The 16094-nt window shown below is 43.5% G+C and overlaps 1 protein-coding gene across 1 annotated transcript in view; it reads left to right on the top strand.

Annotated features, from left to right (window-relative positions):
• Positions 1-16094, top strand: part of Reep3 (receptor accessory protein 3) — a 77133-nt gene that overhangs the window by 13581 nt on the left and 47458 nt on the right. The window contains exon 2 of the mRNA XM_075980079.1: positions 14890-14962. Within this exon, the coding sequence (XP_075836194.1) occupies positions 14890-14962 (73 nt within the window). The remainder of the gene's footprint in view (positions 1-14889; positions 14963-16094) is intronic.

Genomic DNA, 16094 nt, shown 5'->3' on the forward strand with positions numbered 1-16094 from the left:
GAGAAAGCTATGTCTCATTTTCAGAACACATAAAGACACATGGACAGGGCATTTTACATCCCGAGTGATGTGCGTGAAGACAGCCAAGGAGCACAGGAAGCATGTGCCTCTCTAAGACGGTGGCAGTGCTGTCTGACATGTGTTCCTGCTCTCCATGTCTTTGCAAAGGGAGCCAGAGCACCCTGGGTCTCTAGTCTAGTCTTGAGCATGAGTTTAAGTTTAAGAAAAGCATCTGAAGTTGGGCGTGCACACCTTTAATCCCAGCTCTCAGGACCCATCAGCTGGTCTGGGGCTGTACAGTGAGACCTTGTCTCCAAAACGAGGAAAGAAGGAAGGAAAAAGAAAAGCTTCCAACATGTGGGCACTTTCAGTGTGTCTTAGTGTAAGAGTCATGCTTCAATTTGTTGCATTTGTTAGACTCAGAAAACTAACACCAAGAAAAGTAGTGACCCTTCCCATTTTGAAATACCAGCCAGGCTGGTGGTGGTGCACGCCTTTAATCCCAGCACTCAGGAGGCAGAGACAGGTAGATTTCTGTGAGTTTGAGGGCAGCCTGGTCTGCAGAGAGAGTTCAGGGACAGACTCCAAAGCTACAGAGAAACCCTGTCTAGAAAAACCATTTTACAAAGAGAGAAAAGGAGAAAGAAAGGCAGACCAATGGGGCCAGCTAGAGGGCTCAGCCTGGGGGAGGGGCTTACTGGGCAAGCCTGGCAACCTGAAAAGCCTTTGAAGGTGGAAGGTGAGCACAGACTCAAAGTCACCACCGGACTTCCACGTGTGCTGTGACACTCATGCACCCGCTCACTCGTGTCGTGCATACAACCATAATAAATACAAATCTAAAAATATATCCCTGAGGGAAAACAGATGCTGGGTAAAGGACGCCTATTTTCTTCAAAGGCCTCACTGTTTGTTTGGAGTTTTTGTAAAGGAGATGTGATAAGACCCACCCTGAATATCAGTTATCTGTTGCCTTTGGAAGATAGTGTTCACAGGGTAGTCCGGGACCCAGGTTACCCAGCCTGTGTTCCGCAGGGTTGGGCAGGATAAGCTCAGGAAAGCATCTGTGTCTCGAATGCTCCAGTGAGCAATCAGCGCTCTCCTGAGATGACCCCCTGCTGTTGCTAGGAGCTCAATTCTGTTTCGGGAGTAGGTGGCAACATTATGTAATGCCAAACCATATTTCAGTCCCTCTTCATATATTTGGAGAAAGAATTAAAGCTTCCGGAGTTCTTATTTCGAACTATTAAATCTTTACAATCAAGTGGAAATCAAGATTGTTCAAAGTTGACCTTAACAAAAAATAATTGGCTGTGCATTTTAAAGAAAAAAAATATATATTCTTGAGCATGAAAATTTGGGGTTTGGGATTGTTTTTGTTTTTTATTCTTTTTACCATAGACTTGAAGGCCTTAGGTGCTCTGTCTGTCCAAGCAGTGGTCTATGGGATGCACACCTCCGTTTGTATTAGCTGTGGGGAGCTCTGAACTGCTCTCAACTACCTCCAGCCCTGGAAGTGCCAAGTGAGAGACTGACTCACACCGTTCTGCATGTCTCTTTTAGAACAGAGCTTCTGAAAATGTAAACACAGAGCTCTGCTTAAAGACCCGTCTCCAGCAGCCTTGAAAACAAAAGGAGAGCTGTGGCTCGTGGACCTTACCGAAAATGAGCAAAACACACCACATCTTGCTGGTGTAGTTTGCATGTTTGAGTCAGGGTCTCATGTATCGCAGGCTGGTTCCAGACTCCCTGTGTTGCCCAGGATGACTTTACACTCATGATTATCCGGCCTCTACCTCCTCTGTGCTGTGAGTTCTGGGATTCCAGGCATGCACTACCATACCCTGATTATGTGGTACCAGGAACAGAACCCAGGCTAGCTCAGAGAGGCTGAGTAGCAACTATCTAATACGGGTAAGGGGTTTGGGGAAAAATGGTGTCATTATATTTTAAGTACAGAAAAAAAAATAGACAAATAAATAAAAATCCCAGAAGCCAGTGCTTCTGAAGAGATTGCAACCACAGGGTATCATTAGGTAAGGCAGAGATTATTAGGTATGTTTCAAAACATTAAAAATTGTAAAACTTACAAAATAAAATATCTAGAATTGATGTGTAACAGGCCAGGGGAAAGAGTCCAGTTGTAGAGTATTGGCCTACCATGCCTTAATCTCTGGTACTGATTGATGGACAGGCAAACACACACACACACACACACACACACACACACGTAGATGAGGAAGGGGCGGTGCTGAGGGATGGCTCAGTGGCTAAGAGCATTTGCTGCACCTCCAGAGAACCCAGTTGGATTCTAAGCACCACAGGTGGTGATTCAGAGTGGCCTATAGGTTCTATGATACCTTGGTACCTACTTGTAGCAGATACACACACACACACACACACACATACACAAAATCTTTGCAGGGGGAGGTGAGGCAGGGTCTCTCTACATAGCTCTGGCTGTCCTGGAATTTACTATGACTAGACTGGTGTCAGACTCACAGAGATCAACCTGCCTCTGTCTCCCATGTGCTGGAATTAAAGGCCTGTGCCACCACTGCTCAGAAAAAAAAAATCATTTTTTTTAAGTAAGTGAAATTAATGCCTAAATCTCATACTTGGAGAATTAACATGGAACAACCCCTCATACGGAAGAATTTTGGCTTACTTTTACCATTTATTTAATTGCTTTTCTAGGGTTCTTACAGGAAGGTCAGGAATGGGGGAGACTGCCCCATCTCCTCAGAGGGTCATGGTGTGGTGTCATCCAAACTTCCCTCCTAACACATAAACAGGGCTTCCCAAGAGGAGAGGACTTGGTGGTGCCAAGCAGCCAGCACGCTGATCTCTGTAATGACTAAGCTCGTTCTTGCGGCCAGTTCGTGTCTTTTTCTGTTCAGTTGTCCAAGATAGAAAAGAATGTACCCACCTCCCTAGTTTTCCTGTACTAAAGGAGATGCTTACGCATCCCTTTGTTAGATGGTTGGCTCAAGAAAATGTCAAGAGCATTTTAAAATGCCTTCACAGCGTCTGATCACTATGTCTGACTATTTATTTTGATAACATAATTTGTACTATGGTCTGCCCTACGAAATGAGGCTCCTAAGTCTTCCAACCTTGTCAATGAAAGAGTTTGAGAGGAGAAATGCTCTCAACATGAAGACAGTGGCATGGGAAAGTTACCACGATGGAGACACACTGTAGGCCCTAGACAGATCTAAGCAAATGAATGAAGTAGTTTAAGAAACACAAAAATAGCCAGGCATAGTGGCACATGCCTTTAATCCCAGCAGCACTCAGGAGGCAGAGGCAGGAGGATCAGTCAGGTCTACAGCCTGAGTTCCAGGACAGCCAGGGCTGTTACACAGAGAAGCCCCTGTCTCAGAAGTAGAAAAAAAACAATAATAATAATAAAGGAAAACAAATTGCTAAGTTCACTTCAGCTTGGCTGACCCCTTGCAGAGATTTCTGGGGTGACTGGAGGGGACCAAAGCTTAGGTGGCAGTAGGAGTGAGTGTTTTCTGGGAAGTGTTGGCAGAAGGTTTAGACTTGACTTCATTCTGGGAAGCTGGAGCTCCTGCTCGGCAAACCACGATCCCTGCATATGGCTTGCCTCGCTAGGCTCCTTTTTATTTGCATAGTCGGGTATATTTTAGGAAAGGAAATTTTCTCAACATTTTCAGAACTGGTTTGTATGTGATTTTTCTTCTTCACCAGAAGCTGTGTTTTGTTTTTTTTCTTTTTTTCTTTTTTTTTAATCTTGGGTTACAACTCTTAACTTCTCTGTAAATCAGGGAGGATAATGGTAAGTGTGGTTTTACAGATCCTGTGCTTAAGAAGCTAAATAAAGCCTGCAGTTCCTGAGGGAAGTTACTCAGGAGTCAGGAGTCAGCCAGATGATGAGTAATCGTGACCACTTTGAGTCCAACTCCCTCATGGGTTCGATGGGAATCGGGGACTGTGATGTATAATGGCTAAAGTTTAGGTCCGTCCTTTCAGCGCTGTGGGTATACCACTTTAAGAATGGGTATCAGGTCTCTTTAGGACAGTTTTCTATTAGCAGATCACAGCTGTGATGACTCAGATATATCTTCCAGATATTGATTTCATCTGCTAATATGGGAAAGGTGAGCTACAATGTAGGAAGTAATGCAAACTTTTGTCTGGGTTTTGTTTGGGGTATAGAAAAGCAGAGGTCTTGAAGTCTTGTGTTTATTATGTTTCAGACTCAATTCTTCCTTGCTGAATGAGTCATTCTTTTTTTTTTAATTATTTGACTTTATTTTATCTGAATTGATGTGAAGGTATCAGATCTCCTGGAACTGGAATTACAGATAGTTGTGAGCTGTCATGTGGGTGCTGGGAATTGAACCCAGGCCCCAAGAACAGCCCGTGCTTTTAACCACTGAGCCATCTCTCTAGCCCCGAGTGAGTCATTCTTAAACTCTTTAATCTTTAGTCTCCCTGAACCTTGCTTCTGTCATTTGTAGAAATAACATAATAACATTTATATTTCCTACCTTTTTTTTCCCTTTGAGGTCCCTTGTAGGTACCTCAGGCTGGTGTAGAACTTAATAAATAGCTAAGGATGACCTTGAACTTCTGACTCTCCTGCCTCTTCCAGTCCTAGGTTTGTGGGTGTGTACTGGTTTCCCTCAATGCCCATTTATGCTGTGCTGGAGATTGAACCCAGGGCTTCATCCATGCTAACAAGCTCTCTACCCATTAAGCTACACTACCAAGTCCTCAGTGTTCTTAGAAGCATTTTCCGCGGGCTGGGGTTTACCGCATGGTAGACCCTTGCGAACAGTAGACCCTTGAGGAAGGAGTGAGAGCACAGCATAGCTAGGGAAGTGAGAGGGGGTGGGGAGGGAGTGGGCAGTGGGGGAGGTGAGAAGTGATGTGCTGTGTGTGGTTTTTTTTTCTTTTTCCCTCTAGCTTTCTCTTTCCTTTTAGAGTAGAAATCTGGAGCTCTGCATAAAATTAGAGTTTAGCTCTGGCAACATGAAAATTCCAAGCTTCGCAGCTTGGATAATGTGCAGGAAGGCTCCCCGAGGAATGGTGCTGTCTCTTTCTGTCCCTGACAGTTTTAAACCTGAGCCTTTCATTCTAGAAGTCAGGATTTAGGGGATGTTTTCTGCACAGGCTCTATTTCTCTCCTTTGCTGTTTTTCTTTTGGGCTATAGCCTCTTGGTAGAAACTCTTGTAGCAGAGATTTTTATCAGCAAACCTCTGTAAGGATAGAAGTCACACATTGCTTTGACAGGGATCAAAGTTCATCACTGGACTGTAACAAAGCACACTGTATCACTTGACCTTGAACTAGTTATTGAATGCTGTTCTTAGGAAAGCATAAATTGATTGTTTTAAAAGATTGGGAAGTTGTGGGCTGAGAGTGTGGCTCAGCTAGCAGAGTGTTTACCTAGTGCCCACAGAGCCCTGGTCCAGCCTCAGCATCACATAAAATCGGTCACGGTGGCAAATACCTGTAATTCCAGCACTTGGGCGCTGGACTACAGCGAGCAGGGAGACCACAGTCTTGAGGGTCATCCTTGACCCCTGAGTGAATCTGAGGGGTACTGAGACCCTGCCTAAAAGTTTGCAAGCTGCTATTTTGGTTTAACCATGTAACTTACTTCATTACAATCTCTTTTTTTTTTTTTAAGATTTTATTTTTTATTATGTATACAGTATTCTGTCTGCATGTCTGCCTGCAGGCCAGAAGAGGGCACCAGATCTCACTACAGAGTGTTGTGAGCCACCATGCGGTTGCTGGGAATTGAACTCAGGACCTTTGGAAGAGCAGGGAGTGCTCTTAACCACTGAGCCATCTCTCCAGCCCTTCATTACAATCTCTTAAGTCAAGAATCAAGTTTTACAAAAGTCAAGATAACAAATTCCTTTCAGGATTCCTTCAAGCTGTGGTCAGAATATGGCAACTGATGCCCTCTTCTAGCCTGCAGGGGCACTGCACATACGCGGTCCATAAAGAGCATTCAGGCAAAATCCCCGTACACATAAAAAAAAAAAAAACTCAAAAGAAAACTTTTACATCTAGTTAGCTCAGTGGTTCTCAACCTCCCTAATGTACGACCCTTTAATACAGTTCCTCATGCTGTGGTGACCCCTACCATAAAGTTATTTTAGTTGCTACTTCATAACTGTAGTTTCACTAGTTATGAATCAAAATTTAAATATTTTTGGAGGTTGCCGGTTGCCAAAGGGGTCCCAACCCACAGGTTGAGAACCGCTGGGTTAAACTCGGGGTGTAATCATACCCTTGAAGTTCCAGGAATAGGAAATCTGGAGCAGAAAGGTCATGAGTTTAAGACAGCTTTGGTTATGTTACATGATTCTGTCTCCCCTCCCCCCAAAAAAATTAATAGTAAATCCAGTTAGGACTTAACTCATGCTGACACCCTATAATTTCCACATGATCAGTTTTAATCCACAATGAGAGTGAGCACGCTGCTTTCGAAGACGCGGCATGCGGAAGTTCAGCTCGCGTTCCTAGTTCAGTGGGCCTTCAGAAAGTGGTGTGTGTGTGTGTGTGTGTGTGTGTAAGATTAGGGGAGGGACTCTACAAAAAGATTATTCCCTGGGAGACAAAAAAATCTGAAAGCTACTGTCGTAAAGTAGATTAGTAATGGAGTTCTTAAATGTGTGTGTGTGTGTTTGTGGCCAGGGAGCAGCACACAGGTGTCATGGTGTTAACCTACTCCTGTACAAAGTGAGTTCCAGGGCTCCCTCCACCATGACAAACAAAAGAGCATCCGAGACACTGTCTGCACGCTCAAAGTGACTTTTGCTTTGCATTTTAACTATTCTATCCTTTTTTATGTAAATGAGTGGTTTTCCTGCACGTGTGGCTGGTACCCACGGATGTCAGGAGAGGACACTGGATCCCCTAGAGCTGGAGTTACAATTGAGAGCCACCGTGTGGATGCTGGGAACTCAACCCAGGTCCTCGGAAAATAGTTCGTGCTCCTCACTGTTGAGCCACCTCTCCAGCCCACCTAATTCTACCTAAAATACCCATTCATGTTAAGTGTATAGCAACAGTACGTCCGATGGTTTATAAGGAGGCTCTTCGGTGATGCTCGTGTGGTTAAGCTGAGGTTATATACTCATGGTTCCATTATGGAAACTGTGTCCTGTCTGTTTGTGTGTGTGCGTGCCAGAAGGAAAGGGTGCGTGGTGTGTGTGGAGGCCAAAAGACTTGACGACAGTGGTCGTGGTTGTGTGGAGGCCCAAAGTCTCGGTGGCAGCCATGGTTGTGGTCGTCATGATGGTGGTCGTGGTCATCATGGTAGTTGTGGTTCTTGTTTGTTAAAACAGGGTTGCCCACTGGTTTGGAATTTGCAAAGAAGGCTGGGAAGGCTGGCCATTGAACCCTAGGAATCCCCTGTCTCCAGCGCCCCATTGCTGAGATTACAGTCGGACCACCACACCCATCTGTTCACTGGGTTCTGGGAATCAGAGGTCGGTCTTCTGCTTGAGAGGCAGTGTGAGGGAAGGACCTTACTTCTGGTCTGTTTCCTCTGCTCCTGAGCACCTGAAAGCGGTTCCGTGCCTCACCACACCAACTGCCGCATTATGACTGCATTGCTCTCCTCTGCTCTTTCGGACGATTTGAGTAATCTTTTTACCAAGTGGATATGTTGAATAAAAATATGAGGATTCGGAAGAGAATGGCAAATCAAAGGAATTTCGTGAATAAAATACAAATACGTCAGTACTATGTGCCACCACAACAGATTTGATTCTTAGTTTCCTGGCAATCTGTGAAAAGGAAAGGCATGATATGGTCTTATTAGATAGAAATAAGAATATGATTTTTCTTTTCTTTTTTGTTTTTGTTTTTTGAGGCAGGGTTTCTCCGTTTCCACACACTTTGTAGACCAGGCTGGCCTTGAACTCACAGAGATCCTCCTGCCTCTCTGAGTGCTGGGATTAACAACGTGCACCACCACTGCCCGGCTAAGAACATTATGAGAAAGAGAGAAAAATAGAGAGGGGGAGCACTAAGCACTGTGTTGTAGTACCAATTCCCTGTGTAAACCTCACACATGAAATTTCACATGTAAGGGTACAAGCATAGTGCACCTGCCCTTGACGCTGTCCCTCCGGCGCACAGCCATTTCTATGCTTCAAAAAAAAAAGTTATACTTTTTCTCCCAAAGGGGCTAAGTAACCTAGGGTATAACCTGGTGATCACACTTGATCCAGTGTTAGGATGACCATTCCTGGAGGAATAAAGATTTTAGAACAAAGCACTAAGGGTCACGGGCAGCTCTCTATAGCTTCAGAAGCTAGGTGTGAGGCTGAGAAGCCATGGCAGCACCACAGAACTGAATGTGGCGAATGACTAGTGGCCTGTCTTTACCACAGGAATGGGGCTGGAGGAAGAACCACTGTGGGTTGGCCATGCCTGCTCCAGCCTGTCTATTGGAGGAGGGACCCCTGCAGTTTGTCATCCCTGCTCCAGCCCACGTGTGTTCAGGCAAATCACATCTCTGGGAGACTAATTCCTCTTTGAGAGTGGTGTAGGGTGCTTCACTTTGTGTTGCCTTCTAAGCATGGGATGCTGATTGTATCAACTCCTCCAGACCCGGTGCTTCTGTCTTCCGTCCTTCTGATTTTTGATACTCTAGTTGATTTCATTTATTTGGCATTACTTCTAGTCTCAGTGAGGTTTCCTTTTTTGTTTAGTTTGGTCCTTTAATAAGAAACCATGTGTTTGTTTGATTCTGAAAGGAGTGAAACAAGAATTTGTCAAGAAATATACATTGAAAATATGTAGGCTTATTAGATTAACTATGTGTTATATATGTTTTAACAGTCTGTGGCTCAAATTTTTTATAGTGTCAGATTATGGAATGTAATGATGAAGGCAACTGTTATATGTGATATTTATTGGTCTCTTTTTTTAGACGTGACTATATGACTATTTAATCCATATATTTATCCTACTCCTCAGATTATTTCAGATTTATTTTATTTAATTTAATATGTATGAGTATTTTCCTGCCTGATTATGTATACCACTTGCATGCCTGGTGCCCATGGAGGCCAGAAGAACGTGGCAGATCTCCTAGAACTGGAGCCATGTGGCTGCTGGGAACTAAACCTGGGTCCTCTTGCAAGAGCAACCAATGCTCATAACCACTGAACTATCTCTCCAGACCCTGTTTATCTTGTTTTAAAAACTACTTCTTTGGGGGCTGGAAACTTGGTTTGGCAGTTAAGAGCCCTTGTTGCTCTTGCAGACGACCTGGGTTCAATTCCCAGCACCCACATGTCAGCTCACAACCAAGTCTTAACTGCACCCCCAAGAGAATCTAACATCCTCTTCTGAGCTCTCACGGCATCTGACATGCACATGGTACACATACATACACACAGGCAAAGCACGCACATACATAACATTAATCTCAAAATTATTTTCATACCTGTTTGTTTGGCTGGTTTGGTTGTTCTGTTGTGGGTTTTTTTGTTTTGTTTTGTTTTGTTTTTTGTTGTTGTTTTTTTGTTTTGTTTTGTTTTTTTGAGACTGATAGCCCAGACTGACCTCAAACTTTCAGTAAGAAATATATACCACCAGTATATACCACCCTGGATAGCTAGGAATAACAGTTCTTTCAATTCAATGTGTATTCTCATATATTTCTGGTAAGTTAAATATATTGGTGTTCAGGGGGGGGGGGTATTTAACCATGTCCATTTTTCTGTTCATACAATTCAAGGAGCCATTTTGCTTTACTAGAAGTGTAGGCTATCCTGAATTTTTTTGACCAAGTTCTCTTTCTTTAGGTGGAAATAGGATAAAGAGGAAATGAGTAACTATTTCTTTCTGCCCGTATAACTTTCAAAACAATTCAAATTTCTAGTTAGATTTTATCTGGAGTTAAATATTCCCTTTATAAAGCTTAAGTGGATCTTGTAGGTGGCCTCCTAAAACACTGTTTCGTTTTATAACTGCCCTCCTTGGCTCCATGCCCGACCTCCTGGTTACAAACATTCACAGTAGACCCCACTGAAGGGCAAAATCAGCCCCTAGAAAGCATCGCTAATGTGACTAATAGATTAGTTACCCAGCAATGTCCACATTGGACAGTAATAACTTGCCAGGTTAATAAAGACTCAGTCCCTAAAGCCCACCCCACTACTTATAAAAAGATACTTCCTCTTTTTTCCCCAAGTTGCAAATGAGGAGCAATGAGGAGAAAAGCGTTAGGGATCATCTACTTGTTTGATTTTTTTTTTCTCTGTTCAATGTAGAGATTTAAAAATAAGGACAAATCAGTTTCCTTTAATCCCAGCACTCACAGAGAAGAGGATATCTGACTTAAAGGACAACCTGGTTTACATAAGGAGACTCTGTCTCAAACAAACAAAATTAAATAAGGGCAAAGCACCTGTATGCGAAGAGTCGACTACACCAAATTTTACTATATTTGAGAAAAGTATCTGTTTTGGAAACCAATTATATACTAAATAATGCATTAAGCCATCTAAAATTATCATACCAAATACAGGATGACTAAGGCAGACTAAGATTTCTGTAAAATTCAGAATGACCGTGATTCAGATGTTCCATATAAGAAGATGAGAGCTTGGGGGGAATTGCGTGACGTAATCAAGCAAGAACAAAACAGAAAGAAAAGAAATCTGGGAAGACAAAGTTAGAGAAGGATGAACCCCAGGCAGGAAGCTATGCTCAGGACCCATAGAAGCTTAAGAGGCATCGTGAGGGTCCACAGTGGAGCAGATGGTTTGTACGAGGCAGTGATTTCCAAATTATATTTTGAAGAGTCCCCACAGAGGCTGATCAGCAAGGGATTGGGGCAGCCAGCTAATGACATCCTGGAGCACAGTGGCGCAGCAGGTCCATCAGAAACTAACCTGCCAGCACACAGGAGTGTACTGGGACTGGTCCGAATGTCAGCTGGGTGGCATGAACTCTGGCCATGAGATTGGTGGTGGTGGTGGCGGTGGCGGTGGCGGTGGTGGTATGTCTGTGTGTGTGTCTGTATATGTATCCGTGTGTGTGTGTGTGTGTGTGTGTGTGTGTGTGTGTGTCACAGTGAGAGTGTGGAGGTAAGAGAACACTTGTTGAAATCATGTCTTTCTTTGTACTGTAGGTTCAGGGATTGAATTCAGGCTTGGCGACAAGTGCCTTTACTTACTAAGCTATCTTTCTGGCCCTGAGTATGAGCTTGAAAACATAGCAGGAAAAGTAGGTGCATCTGCTCTCACCAGGGAAGAGCCCACAGGCCCGGGAACGCATTGTACGTAAGGTCTAGGGGCAGGAGGTGACAGACCCATAGAGAGGCACCAAGACTGCTGCATTAAGCTCCAGTTTGGTGATACTGAACTATGTGGCAATGAGAAAGATAACACCGTGATATTGTGCACTGTCTGAAGAGAAATACAACATGGGTTAAACATGTCTATGTGACTGTGGAAAAGACAGCTGTGCTGGTAATTTGCAGGTGTGTGCCTCGTGGGAACAGTGAGGATCTGCACAGGGCCCCCTGGGAATCGAGCTCTGTTTTATACTTGGGTCCACTTTGTAGGTTTGTTGCTAAACTAAAAGCCCTGGACTCTGGCACAGCTAAAAGTCCCAGAACCACAGACGAGGTCTGTACGACTGGTAGGTGACAATCACGGGGTTCTGTTGCTGGGTGAGGCAGAAATTCTCAGGGGTGTGGCTTCCAGTTGCTGAAGAAAAAAATCCCCAACAGGAGAGAACCTGCCATTTCTCTTCCGACCTGGGGACATAAAGCCACAAACCAAGGCCTAAGGAAACCACCAGGAAAGCACCCGGCTCAAAATAAATACATATAAAAGCTGCGAGGGAGCTAAAAATAGAGATGTAAATATTTACTCAGAGAAAGAAAGATCTAGCCACCAGGACTATAGCTCAATAATGGGACACTTGCAAAAGGCCTCAGGTTCAATCCACAGTATCACAAGAGAAGAAGAAAGGCAGGCTGGAGAGACGGCTCAATAGTAGAGCCTTGTTATGCTCTGGCAGAGGGCCCAAATTCCCAGCACCCCTGTCAGGTAGCTCACAATTTCTGTCAGTCCAGCTCTGGAGTGCCCAGTGCCTGGTGTCTTTTCCTGACTTGAGTGGACACTTTGACCCCTATACACCTACACACACATGCACGTGCTTAGATATAAAATAAGTCTAAGAATAAAGAACAGCAGCCATCTGTCTGAGCCAGGCTTGATAGCACTCGTCTAATGCCAGCCCTTGGGAGGCAGAGGCGGAGGCTCAAGACTGCATGCTCAGTTGCTTGCTGTGTACCAGCCTGGGCCACATAGCAAGACCGCCATCTGTTTGTTTGTTTGTTTGTTTGTTTTTTAAGACAGGGTTTCTCTGTGTTACTGAAGCACGATTAATTAAAAACTCAGAGACAGAAATTGGGGTTCAACCTAAAGGTTAGAAAAACAAAACAGCCAGCCACTGGCTCTTACCTCTACCTCATTCTGAAATGGTGATTCTGCCTCCAGGAATCTCGGAATGAGACTGAATTTGAGAGCTGTCTCCTCCTCTTTTAAAATCCTCTCTAGGTCTGGGATTAAGGGCTTGTACCACTACCGCCTGGTTTCTATGGCAAGCTAGTGCAGCTACTGGGATTAAAGATGTGTGCCATTGCCTACTGATCAAGGTTAACATATACACTAATGATTTCTGTTGATAATATGCACCCTTGATATAATATGATAACAATGAAACCTAGCCTCTGTAGTCTCTTTCACAAAACCCATATCTCTGGCTAATCATGAAAAAAAAACATCAAACTTGAATAGAGAAATATCTTACGAATACTTAACCAATACTCAGAGCTGTCACAGTGACCTTAAGATCAAGGAAAGTAGGAAATGTACAGGCCAAAGAAAACTGTAAAGACACGTGAGTACCCTGTGTTGTACGGCTGGTTGCCTGGAGCAGAGGGCGTCCAAAGGAAGCCTGGGCTGAGGTATATGTTCCCGGTGTAAGATAATGATGGGGAACTGTGCGTGGGATATATAGGAATTATCTATACACTTTCTAACTTTTCTGAAAACTTACAAACTAAAACAACCGTTTAAAACAATAGAGATAATTTGAGGCAGTGGTGGCACACTGGTGGGATCTCTGAATTCAAGGCCAGTCTGACCCACAGAGCTAGTTCCAGGACAGCCAGGGCTACACAGAAAAACCCTATCTCGGGTAAAGAAAAAAAAATGCTAGTAAACACTTGAAAAAAATCAGATTTACTGTTGTTATTATTATTTTCTTATTTTTATGGCCTATTTTTAATCAAGCATGACTTGAATATGTAGGAACATAATGAAGCGATCTCTCTGGAGGGATGCTGAAGTAGGTGAAAGCTACTTCTGGAAGGGTAATTTCAGAGAACTGTTTCCCACAGTGTTATTATCTGCAATAGCAATGCTCAGAGAGAAACCAAAGTGTATAAATATTGTGGGAATCTGTGACCTTGGGGATAGTACTGTCGAGTGACATTTGAGGACATACATTCCATCTAAAACACAAAAATTAACTGTAAGCCCTGTTCTGTTGTGACGTGTCTTCCTATCCTTTATTTGTGTTCTGGTGTTAATAAATGTATCCAAAGCCAGGTGGTAGTGACGCATGCTTTTAATCCCAGCACTTGGGAGGCAGAGGCAGGGGGCTCTCTGTGAGTTCAAGGCCAGCCTGGTCTATAGAGTGAGTTCCAGGACATCCAGAACTGTTATACAGAGAAACCCTGTCTTGAAAAACAGTGAATGAATGAATATACATTCGAGTCCTATTGGTGATTTAAAGTAATTTTATAAATGCTTAGAGTTGTATTTAATATATATTTGAGAATTTCCTATACATGTATATAATGTATTTTGATCCTGTCACCCTCACACACACTTCTGCCTCTTGATTCCTCCCAGGTCCATCCCTCTCCCCATGCTCAGAGTTATTGTAATGTATATCATAGCAATATTGAGTACCACTTCACAGCCGTGTCATGTGTAGAAGTCAGCTGCTCAGGATGGTAATTTGGAGAGTGAAACTTTGAGGGTTTTTTTTAACCACAATATATTTGTGTGTCTGTGTGTGTGTGTGTCTGTGTCTGTGTGTTGAGTTTGCTATCTAATGGAAGAATAGGATCTTTGTATTATAATTTTTAAAATTTATTTGGGGTTGTCTACAACAGGTAGAGTTGGGACAATGTTTATTTTTGATTTCCTATTATTTTTTATTTTGTAGTCTTCAGGAAAAGAAAAATAAAACCTTGTTTGGTAATGAAAAAAGGATACCTTAAAAGTTTGGAACGTTTTTTTTTTTTTTGGTTTTTGTTTTGTTTGTTTGGTTGGTTGGTTGGCTGTGTTTTTCAAAAGACAAAAGCTTCATTGCCATAAAGCTGCTATCTAAAGTACTAATATACTCTTTTTTATGTAAGAATATGTTTGGAATTTGTTTCTCAGAGTAGGTTTGGTTTCTGTATGACTTTATAGTGTAGCGCAACTAATAAAAACAGAGACAGATAATGGGATTCGACCTGAAGATCAGAAAAGCAAAGCAGCCAACCACTAGAGAGCTTTTACCTCTATGAAATCTTCAGACTGAAAAGAGGGTGAGTTCCCGTCTCATCCCACTTTATAATCTTCTCTAGGGCTGGAATTAAAGGCATGCACCACCACCGCCCAGCCTCTATGGCTAACTAGTGTGGCTGTTTTGCATTCTGATCTTCAGGCAAGCTTTATTTATTAAAATGTAAATGAAATATCACTACTTATAGACACATTAATTCACCATCGTCACGTGTTTCCTGAGTTAAGTCTAGAGCTGTTAGAAGCCTTCCGTGTTGAATTAATCCACCCCTTTCCTTCCAGGCTGGTGTTTGGAATGCTCTATCCGGCGTACTACTCCTACAAAGCTGTGAAGACGAAAAATGTCAAGGAATATGTAAGTAGATTTCCGTGATTCTCCTTTAGCATGGCAGCAGTACACAAACCCTGGGGAACTGCTGCCATTTTAGAGAGCTGGATGGATGTTTGGGGCCAAAAGGTGATAGGAGTGTTGTTATGAAAATAATCATGTTTAAAAGCTGACTTTGAAAACAGCTGACACCAGAGCCTCAGATAGCCTTGGCTGAGCGCTGGCACGTGAAGGAGTGATGGGCTGCACCTGACAGTCTGAGTCACCGTGGACCAAGGTCTGTGTGCCTGCTTGTTTGTTTGCAGCTTTTGAGGACAGGCTGTCGTTTTCTAGTCTTGTGATTTTACAGATACGCTGAGAGTATGTCTTACTGCACAAAACCTCCTCTTCAATGGCAGGCTCAAAGCAAACTTTACAACGTTTTGGTTTTTTGTTGTGGCTTTTTTTGCTTTGCGCGCGCATGTTTGTGTGTGTGTGTGTGTGTGTGTGTGTGTGTGTGTGTGTGTGTTCACGTGCATGGGAGCACACCTTAGTGCCCGCCTATATGGAGGCCAGAGGTATGTAGAATGTATTCCCTTTTTATTTTAGGGACAGGATGTCTCTGGGAACTTGAAGCTAACTGGTTCAATCAAGCTAGGGAGCCAAAGAGCCCAGGATCTCCATCCTTCCCAGTCTTCCCCATCCCAGGGTTACAAGCATGTACCATAGTGCCCAGCATCTTGTGTTTTCTGGGGGCTCTGAACTCATGTCCTCCCACTTGCCAGCTAGCACTCTCTTACCTGTGAGCCCTGGCGTAGCTTCCTATTTCGTTGGAGCACATTTCCAGAGAATAACAATAGTATACCCTGGGCAGTTAAGGAAAAGAAACTAACAGACAGTACTGAGATGACTCACACCAATAATAAATGGGGTGACACTCAGGAGCCAGAACGTCGTTTCCCAATGAGCCATCCAGGCCATCCAGTTGCGTTTAGTACTTGCATAGTGCTGTGCAGACAGCAGACACCATCCGTCTCCTGCCAGCTCTCTCCATCTGAAGAGAAACCAGGCTCATTAGGCCGGTGCTCCTCCCCCACGCCTTCCTGCTGGAGACAGTCCCATAAACAGAATCCTGCCATAAGTGACCTTTTGTGTTTGGCTTCTTTTGCCTGCCGTAATG

The sequence above is a fragment of the Microtus pennsylvanicus genome, chromosome 7 (genome assembly GCF_037038515.1).
Source record: "Microtus pennsylvanicus isolate mMicPen1 chromosome 7, mMicPen1.hap1, whole genome shotgun sequence".
Lineage (NCBI taxonomy): Eukaryota > Metazoa > Chordata > Mammalia > Rodentia > Cricetidae > Microtus > Microtus pennsylvanicus.